Below are 16694 nucleotides of genomic sequence, written 5' to 3' on the forward strand. Positions count from 1 at the left end.
ATTGGAGTGTGAAAGCAGCCACAGATGATACATAAATGAATGGGCATGACTGTGTTCCAGTAAAACTTTATTTGTAAAATCAGGTGGTAAACCAGATCTGGCCCACAACTATAATTTGCCAACCCCTGCATTAGACTTAAAGACCATAAGTCTATGCCTAGAGTAGATATATTCTTACCTTCTTCATAAATATACTTCCCGGTGAAAAACAGACCCAAAGAGAAACAAAATAAAACACTGGTTTTTGTTTGTTTGTTTTTTAGATCCATTACGTGATATTCATTAGTCCCTTCATCATTTCCTTAAGGCCCTAGGCACATTGGTAGAAACTTTCCAGGACAGTTATTTGCCTTAAAATGTACCTGACTAGGATGGTGGAAGAACCTCAATATATAAAGTGGATGCTACGAAGTCATAATTTTTCTAGGATTTAAATGTCATATTAGGTAATAATATGCAGAAGTTTATGACATCAGAAGTAAGTCCATGTAGAGATATATTAGAAAATGTTTATTTGAAACAATTGGGTTTAAAGTATTTAAATAATTTAACTTTGATATAAACAGTTCTATTATAATTTTTTCCTTGAACTTATATATACATGTGCCCAATCACCATCTTTTATCCTGGTCCAACTTCCTCATAGAACCCAAAGCTAAAAAGGTAATTCCTAGCAGCTTGAGAATTAGTTCCAACCCATGTATGATTGTGAGACAGATTATATTGAAACACGTGACATGTCTCTCTAAACCTAAAAGCTTCATTCAAAACTTAAGAGACTCTTCACTCAGATGACTAGAAAACTCACAATCTCTATAAATTTAAGTGAATATTTATGGTTCTTATTTAGTTTTTTTTTTTTAGTTTTATGATGGCTAGCGTTAATAAGAAATCAATACTTCATAAATAAGTAATAAAACTTCTCAAGTTTTCCAACTTGAGCTTGATAATTTTTTAAACCATAAAACTTGACATAATTGAAATTAAGTTATCAATATCTTTTTCAACATCACCGAAGATACTTATAAATTTCAAAAAACAGTAATTTGAATGAGAATTAGAAATTTATTGCTACTAGAGTGGACTCCGTTTAGTAAATTTCCACTGAGAGAAATATGAATTCATTTTGATAAAGTTAGTAAATATAAAGTACTTATTGTGAATTAAGAATTCTTCTAGGCTTTAGATATTTAAGTAATAATAAACCATGGACCTTGTACCCTGTCTTCAAGATGCTTATAGTCAAAAGGTAACTTTGACCTTTGGAAATAAGTTAACTTTAAAATTTTTTTCATTTGAGTGATTATCGCCCTCTGGGCACATAGTGGAGTATCCAGGAAATGCTTTTTGAATTAACTTAAGAGGATAAAAATAAATACTGTGAAGCTATTATTTTATGTTATCTGTAATGGGGAACATCATCTTTTAATGACTTCCTGCTCCAAGCTGTACTTTTCAACTTTCTCCTACTCTGGCTGTTCCAAATCATCAAAAATATGTTAACTTGCTTTTTTTGTATAAGACACTGAACTATTTGTCCTATTTTTTCCCTCAATTGTACAGTTAACTCCTAATTATACACAATAATAGGAATAAATTTGCCCCCCAAATGGTAAATTACCAGTAATTCAGCCGTAACTCTACAGTGTGCTGGGATTGATGTAGTTAACAATGTAGTGTCATGATCCTCATGTGACAGATGAGTATGGAAAACCATAATACAGGAAACCTTTTTCTAAAGGAAAAAAAGTTATGGTTTCATTGACATAAAAGTAAAACAGTGATTATTGTCCCATACTAAATTTCTCATACTAAAATTGTCTTCAAGAATTTGATCATTTCTTACCACCTGCTGCTATCTTCATTATCCAAGACACTTTTATCTCTTTCCTGAATTAAAGCAGCATCTTCCCAACTGACCTCCCAATTTTCCTTAAATCATTTTTTTTAATACAGGACAATCCCTTTAAATTTTAAGTCAGATGATATCATTCTTCTGCTCAAAATCCTCCAACAGCATCCCTTATCTGTGTAAAACCAAAGTCCTTAAAATGGCTTTCAAGACCCTTCTTACCTGTTTTCTGCTGCCTCCCAGACTTCATCTTCCATTAATTTATCCCTCTAGCCTTCTGCCCTCTTTTCTGCTCCTTAAAGATATCAAGCACCGTCCTGCCTCAGGGCCTTTGCATTTACTCTTCTCTCTGCCAGAGAGCACACCTCCCTTAGTACCCACATAGCTAGTTTCCTTGTATACTTTTCTCTTTGATCACATATCACTGGGGAATCTTTCCTGACCATCCTATATAAAATGGCAACATGCCCCATATTCCCCTCTCTCCTTTCCTGCTATAATTTTCTTTGAAACACTTACTACCATCTGATGTACTATAATTTATTCTGTATCTGTCTTACCCAGGAGAATTTTGATAAAACAGGGATTTTACTTATGTTGTTTATTGCTTTATCAGCAGCTCCTAGGTGCATAATAGATGCTCAGTGAATAGTCGTTGAATAAATGAACAAACTCAAATGATTAGCAATACAGCCATAGTTGTTCTTTCTTCCTGGATCATACTCATTTGACTCAGAGAAGGTATAAACAACGTACTGAATAATCTGAAATTAACATATCCTTCAAGGAGAACTGCAAGTATATTTTAACTATCTATACTGTAAGATGTTTAACATGGTTAAACTTCGTAAAAGCTTTTCAGGGAGAAAAAAAAAGCTCCAGTTTTTCATAAAAAAGTGGAAGTGTTTTCTGTGGCAAAGATCACTGGAATTCTTCCCATTTACATAGGCATAGTCTTACTCTCAGTTAGATACATCACAGCTAGGAAGACCTGAATTTGGTTTTCCATGTGTGGACTTAGCATTAATAATTGTGATCCTGTATTCATATGATCTTTATTCCAATTTTAACAATAGTAACACAGTTTGAATCTTTTTAATATATCAGTCATTCCAGTCTGAAATAACCAGTGTTAGAGCAGCCCAGTGTTCCTCAAGATCACACAGCTGGGGCTTCCCTGGTGACACAGTGGTTAAGAATCCACCTGCCAGTGCAGGGGACATGGGTTCAAGCCCTGGTCTGGGAAGATCCCACATGGCGCAGAGCAGCGAAGCCTGTGCACCACAACTACTGAGCCCGTATGCCACAACTACTGAAGCCTGTGTGCCTAGAGCCCGTGCTCCACAACAAGAGAAGCCACTGCAACGAGAAGCCCACGCACCACAACCAAGAGCAGACCCTGCTCGCCACAACTAGAGAAAGCCTGCGTGCAGCAGCGAAGACCCAACGCAGCCAAAAATAAATAAGTAAATAAGTAAATTAAAAAAAAAAGATCATACAGCTGTAAAGGTACTGTGGTACTGCTACATGCTTTTCACCCTTTATTCTTCTATTATACCCTGTAAACTATCCAACCTACATATTCATTACAGGCACCTTTGTTTATAATCCACGTAACAGTCTCTTTTATGATATACTAAATTCTCCAGCCAAAAGGCACAAAGAAGCAAATCACAGGCCCAACTTCTTTATTACCGAACAGTGCAGGAGCCACAGCCTACTTAGTTAAGACGGGCTCTTTTAAGTTAAGGATTGTCTCCTTAACTCTTGTTGCCTGCTAAAATTATAACAAAACCATCTCTGTAGAGGCTTACATGTTAATTTGAAGAATATGGCCAAAAATCTTTATTTTCCCGGTGGTGCTGTATTAAACATAAAATGTCTGACCTGTAGATCAAACTGTACATTATTAAGAAACCAAAATTGTTATCGAGCTAATTAGATGACAGAATTAGGTAAGAGTTGTTACCTATTGGTAAGATGTCAACCCTTTTCATTTTTTTTACCATTTTATCCTAGACACTACAGAGCTATTTAAAAAGATGTTAGTTTTAAACGAAAATATTACTAGAAATACATAACTAAACCCCTTGTAAAGATAATTCACTTGCCAGCGTATAAATGTTACTAGAATATAAGCATTTGGACTCTTAGCTTAGAATTGAGAAGTTGTAATTATGTTTTTGATTCCCTATCTGATCAACCTTTCATTTCATGTGAGGCTCTGGGCTTTTAACTGTGCCACTTGCAGATATGATTATAAAAATACAATTTAAGGTTGGTGTGTGGACATTAGGTATCATCTATGCCAGTGAGTCATAACCTGGGTCTTCAAAATTAGTAATACAAAATGTAAATATTTCAGAAAACCTAACAAATTGTATAATTTACAGAAATAAATTATCCGTGCTATCAGATTTCTTTCACTAGAATTATTTCAACTCAGCATGGCAATGCTTCATTTTCCTTTTAATCAGAAGTTCTGAATGGGAGTTGCATGGCTTTTTTTTAACAGGGAAGAATATTCATTATAACTCAAAAAAAGTTTGGGAGACAAAAATCTTTCAAAATAGGAATTCAATGTTTTGGGGTGGAGTAGGTAATAAAAGGTTTTACTGTTGGTGAAATGGCTAGGAAATGTTTGGCCTAGTTTAATTCCTGAGTTTTCCAGAAATGGAAACTTAGACTCAGGGAAATTCAGTGACCTCGCCTAAGCTCTCATGCCTCCTAAGAGGCAGAGCTAAAACCTGAATCCCTGTCTCCTGACTCCTAGTCTAGTGCGCTCTTTTTCATCATATGGTATGACGCTACAGTGTCTGGAACCTGAGCAGCTTATCTCATGTTACAGAGTACTAATGAGTGGTAGGGAGAATTATTCTGCCCTACTATAAGTGTTTGTGATAGAGATACATAGAACAAGTAGCTTAACACATTTTCTTCTTTCAGAGTTTTGTGACTGTGTTTCCCAATCTGTCTGGTAAGGAACACTTGTTGGGGTGGCATATTACCTTTACCGGTGAAGCATACTAAGTAAGCATTACTGAAACTTTTGTTTTGCTTTGAGCTGACACTATCTCCCATCTCCTCCCCTGTTTATTATACCCTCCTCATATATGTTTTCAAACTGAAGTATTACTTGGCTTTCGTTGAGAGTTGGTCACCAGAATTTAATGGTTAGAAATCATTCTCTTTTTAAGATGGGTCTTTTCATAAATTCAGGATCTGCATGATTTCTTCCAGTGAGTATAGCTAAAATGAACTCTGCTTTGTTACTTGATCATTACAAATATGAGGCAGGATGATTTGGTAGATATTCAGTACTTAATTAATTAGAGGTATGAAGTATTAAAAAATTACTACCACTAGCAAGAATTTTTACTGGAACAAAACATAGATTGGGTGCCAGAAATAACTTAATGTATAAGTTATTTAGAGTTTCCAGTTGCAGATTCTTGAAATGGCTCTAGGCTAAGATGCAGATGTTATTTCTGGTCTCTTTAAAAATAAATTTAAAATAGAGTAGAATATCATGGTACTGTTCCATTTCTCATAAATCGAAAGGATCTGGTACTTTCCAGCTCAGAAGAAAAAAATTACACAGGTCAAAGAAGAAATAAAAAACCGGGGAGCACTTTCCTTAAGGGAGAGCTAACTGGACCCAAGATCAAATTGTTTACCTTTATGGTTTAAAATTATAGCTTTGTTTGCTTCTAGTTTTTGTTTTGCTGTAACCTAATAAGTCAGTAGTGCAATACCTTGTCCCAGTCTTGAAAGCTCATCAGAATTGCTGGTTTATTAAAGAATTTTAAAACCTGGATACTCTCAACTTTTTTTTACCCGCAGACACACCATTAGTGCTGTGATTATAGAGCCATCTGCAGGAAAATTATCAAGTTGCAACATAGTTAATGATTCTCTTGTGTTTTTTCAAGTGGAAATGAGAAGTGACAAACTGCAATTCATATGGGGAAAGAAATGGACAGCCAAGAGATGCAGGAATTACTAGGGAGGGGGACTCCCCACTTTAATTTTTTGAGGAAAACTGCTTTGTCATAGTGAGTTCATGATCAAGAGAAACATGAAGTTTGCTTCATGTTTTATATATTCTCAGTAATGGTAGTTCTATCTTGTTTGAAGGGGTATTTAATGATTGCCTTTTAGAAGCTTTGTATGATCTGTCAGTTCTGTTCACGTTGATGTCAGAGGGATACTATTTAGTTACCTCAGAAAGAGATTTATCTGCTTTTCTCCTCCAGGAGGCATGGCTGTTTTTACACATCCTCAGTTTGGTCATATGGTTGTCAAAAGGGGAATTAAACAAGTGTTCTTTTGCCCTATAAATGCAGTTTATACAGCTGACTGTTTACATTGGCTATACAGATAGGTGTTTTCTATTTTGTTAAGCATTAAGCATTTCTAAAACTCATGTTAGGCTTGAGATTTTTGTAAAGAGATGATAAGAAATATGATGTTTTATGTCTGAGACAGATGATGTGATTTGTGAACTTTAGCATGAATTTTACTCTGAGACGTGTGGTGGGGGTGGGGGTTGATTGCTCCTCATTTCCAATCAATATTCAAGTAAATTGTGTACCAGTTTTCAGACCAATCTGTAATATAACTCTGATTATTGGTTTGGCTAGGATTTAGGTACTCACAAATAAGGCATAATTGGAACCATTTTTTCAAAATATCACCTGAGGAAAGATCAGAAAATCAGGTCTTTGATTTTTAATATTTTCATACAGTGGAAAGACAGTATTTGGAAGCCTTTTTACTGATTGATTAGTATCAGCAAGATAGATGAGAGTAATATTGTTGAGTTAGAAGATGCATTATATGATTTCAGATAAATAGCATTATTATGTTTAAATAATAGGTACTGATTGTTAGTGGATCGGTTTGAGAGGGATGCATTATTTCGCTAGAGTTTTATATTCTTGCTTTATTTTTTGCAAAGGTAAATGTTCTAAATTGTGAGAAAAAGAATATTTCTAAATATTAGAAAAAGAGCAGAACAACTTCCTGAACACTTAGGAGTGACTTTATTTACAAAGCAGCATATACTATAACAATTTGCAATATAATGTTCAGATATAATACCTGGAATTTTTTGGTGTCTTATTTGGCATCTGATTTAGTTAGCCAGGCCAGCTAAAGTACTGCACATTTAGGAGACAGTATTCATTTACTAGTCATCTTTCTACATGCTAAGTAAGGAAGAGGAGACATTGGGGAAGGGTCTTTTGCTTTTGTATCTTTTGTATCTTCTTTGTAGATTCTCTTATTTATTATCCTCTTAAACCTATCCTCTCCCCGCACCTCCCTTGCAACCAATACTGTATTAGTTATTTACTGAGTTTCGTAAAGCAGGAATATATAGAGTTCACTTGTGGAATTATTCACATGTGAACTTTGTTTAGCTTTGTTTTTTACTCTGAAAGTCTTGTTTTCCAGGAATTGATTCACTTAGAAATAATGTTGAAACTTTTCATGAGGAATCCTATGAGTGGGTTTTAGATTTACTTTTCCAGCCAGATCTTCTGGCCTTTTGGGACACTGGAATGTTGCCTGCTTATTTTAGAAAAATGTACAATAATATTAACCACTAACTGGCCTTTATTAATTAATTAATTCAAGATGTGTAATTCAGTTAAATTGAAATTTTCTTTTAAAAATTTTTTAGAATTTTAAGTCACTCTTGAAACATTCTTGTTTAAGATAGTTTAAAAAACAGATTTGAGAGTTATAGCAGTCCAAATATCAGGGATAAAGAAGAGCTAATAAAATAAATTAAAATATTGCATGGGTAACCCCAGGAAATTTTGCATAGCTCTCCAAGGATGATCTGTTTCCCAGTCAACAGAAAAATAAGAAGGAAATAAGGGCCTGGAATTTAAACTGAAGTTGCCAGAAGGTCTCTACCTAGTAGGTTTTTTGGAAACATTTTTTCCTAAATCTTCTGGAAAGAAGTAAATTGCTTAGGCAAAACACATAATAGCTTTTTCTTATCTAGTTTAGGTCTGTGCTTGATGATTGTTGGAATGGCAATAAACATCACATCCTGAACTATTGAAGGCAGGGAAGTATATTTAAAAATCAGTGAAATGCAGTAATCCTCAAACCAGGAATAATCAGTTTGCTAATAAAAGATGTATGGCTCCAAGTCATATTTTTTTCAGGGCTCTCTGACATTTTCATTAATCATGTTGCCAGTGTGTACAGTAATGCCCATTTTGCTATAAAAGTCGGTGAGTTTTTAGATTGTTGGACTAGGTAGTATGAATATTGAGTCAGATCACATAATCTTAGAATAACACATAAGTGATTACGTAGAATTGCGGGTGGAAACAATTCAGGATAAAAAGTGCATGACAGTTCAGAGCTCCTGTGCAGGCTGCACGTCTGTCTGAAATCAGGTTTAAAAAGTGGCCCTGTCTCCAGCTGACTCGTTTTGTCAGACTGAGTCATAGGATTAACCCTTGACATGTTCCTTCAAAAAAAAGAGGCAAAGATTAAACAACTGCATTGACTAGAGCAGCACTTGATCCATCTATATGCCTTTTTTTTCCTGTAATATGATTCTGCTTAAGAAAAAAAATTGTGCTGCAGCTGTTACATAGATTAAATTAGATTTTTTTTTAAAAATATTTTTGAGGAAGAGAAAAAGGACTTTATCATAGAAGATAATTTGTAACTGTGTTAAAAATATGTCTACATCAACCAGTTTTACTTTCTTTTGAGTAAGGCAGACTTCAAAAAGATGTTATTTTGGAGTAGCAAACTTGAAGGACATTACCATAGCATATGAGTAAAATACGGGACTATTTAAATTACCACCGGTTTTCTTGATGATTTGCTGTTTTTGAGGAATAAATTTAATGCCATATGTATGTAAACGCCCACGCCCCCACCTCTTCTCTCTTCCCTCAAGTTTCTACATCCACCCTCAGTTTCGGCAGTAGTGTATACCAAGTGATTGTGTTGGGTACACGGGGGAGGGGGGGCTCAGTCTTATATTTAAACACATGTATGGATTTTGTATCTGCGTTTTTGAGAGGAGGAATGAAAAGTAGAAGCAAAAGCTTTTAATTAATTACTCAGCTCTGCTTAGAAACTATTATGTTTCAAAGTTCAGGTTTCAGGTTTAATAGCAAGTCTTATCCAGTTCCTTAATAAACTGCTTTAGAACAGTAAAAGAGTATTATGCTGTCTGGTTTTACTCTGAACTTTTTTGACTTGGATATTTGTTTATTACTTTCAGAATACCATATAGTTGCCTCTAAAATAAAGAACTGTTAATGAAATACTCAAATTTTCATTGTGCTTTAATAGCCAAGATTGCATAGTTGGATTTTACATTATGCTGTTTGTTTTAACAAACATCATAGTACTCTCTCTTTTCTGGCAAGCCCCAAAGAAACAAGCCTAACTACTGTAGGTGGATTTTTTTTTTTTTTAATCAATATATAAAAGTTTTCTCAGGTTGAAGCTGAGCTTCCTACTGATTGTAGGAAGAAAATGTTGAAGTGCTTTGTGGCTGCCCTTTTCCCCCAGTCCCCTAAATTTCTATTTTAAAAGTAAGTTTTGTTTTGTTTTTTTAATCATTAAGGAAAAAAGGAAATTTTATTTTGGATGGTTGATTTTCCTTTTTTTTTTTTTAAGCTGTTCTGTCAGAGAGAGACTATGTCTATAAAAGACTAAAATTTACTTGAATGGTTTTAAGGCATGGCATTGTTAATTGTAAGTCAACGCTTTTTACACAGTTCTCTAAGGATTGAAATGGGTCTTTGTGGTCTCTCAGGAGGGAGGAAGTTACAAGCCACTCTGCAGACTGGCATTTTAATGGTCTGCTGTACAGTGATGTTCTTTTGCAGCTGCTGCTTAGCCTTTTCTATATCTGGAGAGTGTGGGGAGGTTTTATTGTTATTCGAACACCATCAGCTTTTAAAACATTATGAACTTAGCTGGTCTTATTTGATTTTATTGTTATCTTTTAATCAATATTTTTCATAAAAATGGGGGGTTTGGGGGTCCCTTTTAGAATATTCCCTTAGAGCAGTTCTGCTTCATGAAAGGTGCCTTTAAAAAAGTGATGTGTCCCTTTTTGCAGCTTGTGAGCTGTCCTCTGATGAACAGTTTTGTGAGAACCTGCAAGGCACAGGGAGAAGAGATAGTACAAAGAGGTTTTCATGGGGGGAAATGAGAGGAAAGAAAAGTTGCGATTCTGTTTTTCTGGGTTAGAATCCACACCAAAAGACAAATTGAAATTTTTTTAAATAATGAAATATGTTTGTGTGTGAGAAAGTATTTGCAAAACAATGTCTAAGACCTTTTGACTTCTAAGTATAATGAATTTTTTAAATCTATGAGATGTTTATTCCCACACTGATTATTTTTCCTTTTTGAGAAATTTGAACATAAAAATATGAATATATTAAGTGTTAGTTAAGAACAATAATGAACTTGGAGGAAAGACTTCCAAGAAATCTTTTTTAGTTTATTAGCTACAGTGCGCATTTTGTCTATACATACCAGCCTTTCATATTTTTCTGTAAGGGAAAACAAAACCTTGTTTGTTTTTTCTTTTTAATTATTGAATTGCTTAGTACATATTCTAGGAGAGTGCAGTCCATTATAAACTTTTAATTGGTGTTATGAATGAGGAATTTAAGGAGCTTTATAATTGAAAACCTATATTAAATATTATGTTTTAAAAACAGATCATTTATTTTCAAAATAATTTTTTGAATTGTTGGAATGAGCTTTTTCATGAAATGTGTTCCTTTCAAATTTCTTTCCATACCATTTTTATAACATAAAAAATCATGGTTTGTTCTAGCTAGTTTAGAGGTACTTACATGACAGGTCCGCTTTCTCCAGGAAGTGACTTTGTACAAGGCTTAACTGTTTAGATCCTTCTTGTTACACATGATTCAGTGTTTCCAATTCCTGATTGCTTGATCATGTGTTTATCAAAGTTAGAAGCAACTGTAGGCCATGCCAGATGGTAATGTTGCTAGAGGTGTAGCAAGCTAGGTTTCCCTGCTACAAGTGCTCTAATTTAAACTAAAAATAGGCTAGCAGATCTGTCAGTTTGTCTTTCTTTGAAAGAGACATACATACTATATATATGACAATATTAATAATTCCTTTGGATATTTATCTCCAGGACACTGTATCACTTTTTATTATTTAGCACTTGTGGCTTGTATTTTTTTTTAATTCCAAAATTTGTCTTATTGGTATCCTCCACCAGTGTGAGGACTTGATAGAGATTGAAAGAGGTTACTTACAGAACAAACCCTCCCTCTCTGCTCCGTGAGTTGGTTCAGTCCTATTTTGCATAAGTTCCTTTTGAGTAGATCATGTGTGGATGCATAGTGCTGAAGACTTAACTCTGTTTGGCTGTGTGGATGTATGTCTTGGAGAGAAGCTGTGTGCATTAGCTGCAAACAGTAACATTTTCAAAATCAACATGTATTGTGCTTATCCTGTCCCTGGAATGGGCAGCAATTCTTTGATGTATTACTACAATGGAAAAACGGTAAGTCTTTTTCTTTGTTCAGATAGCTTCTAACTGGTTTGTTTAAGGGAAGGGAGGGTAGATTAATTACTTTTTACTAAAACCTGTGAGGTTTTGTTTTATCATTTTCTGTAATATGTTAAGATTGTATGTTTCTTTGTAAGTAAGGTTAGCAAAGTTGTCTTTGACATAGTTACTCAATAGTTTTTGGCTTTTATTTTTAAAATAATATAGAAAATAAACTTGAATTTGTGGGATATTTTTTTAATGCCTGATGTCTTTACTAGTAATGAGCTTGAAAGTACATTTGTTTTAATGTTTTCTTATATTGTAAACATATAATCTACATGTAAAATACATATATAACACAGAGAGAGAGAAAGAGGGAAGATTACTTGATGCTTTGTAGATAGAAGGGAAAGATGAAAGTCATCTTAGATATTCATAAAAATAACAAGTATGAAGCTCTGGGAATGATTAGGGAAGCAGTCAGCTAGTGAGGGCCGTATTTCCTGTTTGGAGTTTCAGGTCCGGAGCCTGACTTTACTCAGATACCATCTGTTTCCAATCAAACTAGAATTTTGACCCTGTACAGATTCATAAAATAAATCACTATTTTTCAAAGAGTGCATTTATACATTTTCCAAAGAATGTATTTCTGGTCGATTTATAGCACATGGTTAGATGTTTTAAAATAATACCTTTCTGTGTTGCTAAGTAAAACTTCTCTGTTTTTTAAATTAATTACTCAGTATTAATTACTTAGTATGTTTCTACAAAAATATCTTTAAGTCAGAGGATTTTGTGTATTCTAAAAAGAAGGTGAACTTCTCTGGAATATTCAATAGGAGTTATCTTTATAAGATAGTTGATAAACATAAAAATGTTATACTAGTGAATAACAATCTTGGGTTTATGTCAGGAATTCAGTATTTTCCTCCTCAATTTTTCCAAAACAATGTATTAGCTCAGGTGTTTTATTAAATACGTAAATGACTTTAGCGATTTTTTTTGGTCAGGAGTGGAGGCATTTTTAATGTTAATGTTTGAAGTTACAAAAAAAATTAATCACATTTTCCTAAAATAGGTATACAATCAGTTATGTTGGTCCGTTCCCTTTTTACCACTTGAAAATGTTTTAAAGTAGCATATGACTTTAACCAGTGTACGTGAGAACTAATGAAAGCACTTTTTCGTTCTCTGACTGCTTTGGTAAGGCCTCTTTGGACTTCGTTAGCATTTGGTTCTTAACTTTTCAGTAAGCTTTCTTACTAGATGACAATCAAGCCAAAATGTCCTTAAACTCATTAAAAAGTATGTGTTCACACTAGCCATATAAACAGAGCTTTGGAGAATGTGAGAGGTAGATTTAGATGGGTAGTATAAGTGAAATAACTTGATCTCTATGTAATTTCCTTGGCAACTGTCTTTCAAATGTGAAATTTTTTTCTTTTATGTCCAATTCTAAGTAAAATAGTCTGTTTGAAAATGGTGTGTGTGCAAGTTTAGTAAAATTAATCATACAGGACCCCTGAAGCAGAGAGACTATAACTCAGATTGAGTTTAGATTTTATTCTTTCAAGAGCACAGATCACTCTATTACAGCATTTCTCTTTGTTCTACATTTGGGGGTGGAGGGGTGGGGGACAGCTTTGATCGTATTAAGTATTTCCAGGCTTACGGTAGATGACATGGCTGGTATGTTAGAAAAGTGTAGCCTGAAAGTTGATAGCCTGTGCTTGATATAGGTCAAAGGTGACTTTTATGTTCTCGAAAAATACGTAAAGGATGATATATTTTCTTAGTCCTCTGTATCATAAGCCCTTAGTCTTATATGTGTTTTCTTACATGTATTTTATTTTTACCACATCTAGTTTATTATTTTTATTCTAACTCTTCAATAAGAAAATCGTATAGTATGTAATTATATTATCCAAAGACTATGGTAAATACCTCATCTTTGTATATATTGGGAAATGTCTACCCATCAATGCTTTATAGTAAAAACTAGCACTTTAAATTAATATTGCCAGAGTCTAAGTGAAATGTATTTCCTCACTTGAGTTATGGAATTTTTGTATAATTCTCATAATAAACCAGTTAAATTTAAGCTCACTCTTTAACTCCATTTTATCAGTTTATCTTAAGATGATAGGACAGATTTATATTTTGAATATTAATATTTTGATTTCATTTTTAAGATCATTTTATGGGTATTATGAAAGAGTGAGAAATCCTGAGTGATACTGGGCTTAAAGAAAATGCTTTCCTTTTTTTTCCGGTTTTTATTTTTAAATTTTCAGGTGGATTTCCATATATTTATGGATGCTTGGGGTAATTTAATAAATAGACTGAACAGACTCTAGGAAAAAATAGATTAATAAGAGAAGAGCCTTTTCATATTTTGTTATTTAAGATTATGTGTCCGTATTGTACTGTTGGAAATATAAGAGGCTTGGGCATCTATGTGCAGAAAAGAAAAGGCAAAAATGTTAACCCTGTTTTCCCCACTATCTGAAAAGAGAAGGGGTTAATGTTTTATATCACATGCAGCTTTTGTGTAGCTGTATTATGTACCATGCTATAAGATATTAATATGTGTTTATGATAAATATGGGACTTAAAATCACTTTGAATATTTTTTGAACTTTGAAAAATAGCAAGGAATAATGGATTTCTGAGATTCCTTACTTATAAAGAACTTGGCCTGCTCTCAGTTTTCTCATTGATATGACTCAATTGTGTCCTTTATGCAGAAAGGTAGAAAGTCTTAGAGGTAAAGGAAGGAAAGTTTTGGGAGGAGAGGATTCCTGTTCTCTTCACCTTGGGATTCTGGAGTTTCAGCCTTCCTCTGATCTCATCAGCCTCCATTTTCTAGGCCTTGAACTGAAGATGCTGCAAAGTGTTCCAGGTATAAAAATTGCAGCAAGTACAGACATGATGCTCTTTTCATTATTTCAGGGGATTATTTTAATATTATTAGAGACAACACAGAAATCCAAGTTTTAAAACTCAAGCTTAGAAACACATTTTGAATATTCACCTTCTTTGTATGGAATCTGGGAAAGAAGAGACAGGAACTAACATGATCATAAGGGCTACTCTGTGTCAGGAACTACGCTGGGGACTTTATGTTTACCTCATTTAATTCTCATAACCACTCTGTCATTTAGCTGTTACTAGCCTCCTTTTATAAGTAAGGAAAAATTGGTGCTGGGAAGTTAGGTAACTTGTTTAAGCCCCACCCTGTTAGTTAAGTGTTGAGGCCAGAACTGAACCCAGGTCTGTCTCCTAAGAGCAGGTTTTCTCTTTTCTATCATCCAAGGACAAGTAAACTAGTCTGCATAGCAAAGGGCCAGATTTCACTTATCCTTACTACTGGTTGTATCCAAGTACTCCATTGGAAAGAAAATGTCACTGAGAAAAACACTAGGCCATTTACAAATAAATATATTTTGCATATATGATCAGACTTACAATTTTATGAATGCTAATTGATATGGTCAGTCAAGCAGCTTTTTACTAGTTTCTATTTAAGATGAAGAACTTAAAACTATCCTAGATATGTTTTTAAATGCAGGAAATTAGCAGGCCTCTTCTAGTAGAACTCATAGTAGTGAAAATTGGTATAGCCATGGTTTTGGCACCTGCCTCCCCACATAATTTGTATTATAATAAGAATTAGAGCAGCAAGTAGCTAAAATTGCATTGTAAATACTTCTAAGATTTATTTTTCAAATAAACATTTTCAGTTAATAAAAGCACAGAAACCAATATGAGAGTATATAGAGCTACATTTCTGTTCCGTTGGGGATTTACTGCTAATTAACATGAGAGAGGAAAGTATATAATTAATTAATTCAAATTTCCAGGCTGTCTATGGGCCCAGTAGGGTTAAATCTAACATTTGTATGATGAGGAAAACATGAAGTCATTTAAGAATTCTCTGAAGTTGGAATGCTAAAGACATTGGATGACAAGGAGTTTAGCTTAAATCTGCTTTGATTTTTTTTCCCTTTATCAAAAATATATGAGACTATATTCTAGACATGAATCCAAGAAGGTCTTTTTTTCTTGATTCAAGTGGACACAAATAAATACCAGGAAGTTAAGCCCCTGCCAGGAGAGTATGTTGTCACGGGTCAGGTTTATTAATCTTTTAGAAGGAAATTTATGTCCCTTTCCACTAGCTCATGAACATATTGAAGACAGGGATCAGGTGCTGTATTGTTAGGTCTAAATATTTTTAAAATGTAGATAGCGAAGTGACACTCATTGATTTGTTCAGTACATTATCCTAGCATACAAGTTTCAAACCCAGTCCCTTAAAAATTCCATGGTTTATCTCTCAGGAAAAAAATTTGTGCTTATTATAAAAATGATACTGGTTACAATAAAGAACTGATAAAATATGCCCAGTGATGTTAAGATTAATTAAAATGTGCTTGACTTACTAAGATGAAATTCTCACACTTGAAAACCACTATTACTCAACTATACTTTTTAGATAGCAGCAGTAGTAATTGATTTTAAGCTGCTTTGTACTGAAAGCTAGAATTCTTTTTTCTTATCATTGTTAAAAAGGAAATTTTACATTATTTCACCGCTAAACGTTCTGCGGAAATTCTTGGGAAAAGATATTGGTCCTTTTATTTATGAGTGTTGAAAATATTAACATATATTTATGCCTTTTACAGAAATTTCAGTTGTGTTTTTATCAGGCTAACTAATTAGATGAAAAGTATCTTTCATGGATAGCTTGTGTGTCCCTGAGTTAGTCCTACTTCAGACATTTTGCTTTATGATGCCTTTTGGTTTCAGTTCTTACAATATTTAGTACTGGAACTATATAAATATTCCCCCCCCCAGGCTTGGAATTACCATAAAAACTTGAGTAGTAGGTTGGACTTTATGGCAAAATTTACTACTTTTATGTAATATTAAAATACTGAAAACATTGAGATATTTATCAAATCTGTCATTTGTTTAAATATTCTTGGATGTTAGGAGACTCTTAAATTAGACTGCTATTTCATGTACTTAAATTTTTAAATGTCTTTTTCTTTTGGGTTGTGCTTGTTTTAATTTTGATTAAAGAGGGAACCAGGAAAGTGGGAAGCCCTGAAGTTCAGAAACTTTAAGATTTTGACATTTATGTTAAAGATACGCTTTTTATCTGAGTTTATGCATAAGGTCAGTATGCATAGAAAACAGTGGATCCAAAATGATCAGAAAAATCAATAGGGAATAGTTTTTAGGAAATTTCTTTAACTTTTAGTTAAATTTCTTTAAGTAAAATTTCTTTAACTTTTACTT

General features: G+C 33.7%; 1 protein-coding gene across 15 annotated transcripts in view; it reads left to right on the forward strand.

The window, feature by feature from the left end:
• Positions 1–16694, forward strand: part of TCF12 (transcription factor 12) — a 373830-nt gene that overhangs the window by 302401 nt on the left and 54735 nt on the right. The window contains exon 1 of one of the 15 annotated variants that reach the window (XM_082446351.1): positions 10723–11399. The exons of 12 other annotated variants lie outside the window; for them this stretch is intronic. In XM_082446351.1, the coding sequence (XP_082302477.1) occupies positions 11229–11399 (171 nt within the window). In that variant the 5' untranslated portion in view covers positions 10723–11228. Of the gene's footprint in view, positions 1–10722; positions 11400–16694 lie in introns of those variants that run through there. 2 more of the 15 variants (XM_082446352.1, XM_082446353.1) reach the window with 2 other exon arrangements.

Source organism: Balaenoptera physalus (genome assembly GCF_965194825.1).
Source record: "Balaenoptera physalus genome assembly, chromosome: 2".
NCBI lineage: Eukaryota > Metazoa > Chordata > Mammalia > Artiodactyla > Balaenopteridae > Balaenoptera > Balaenoptera physalus.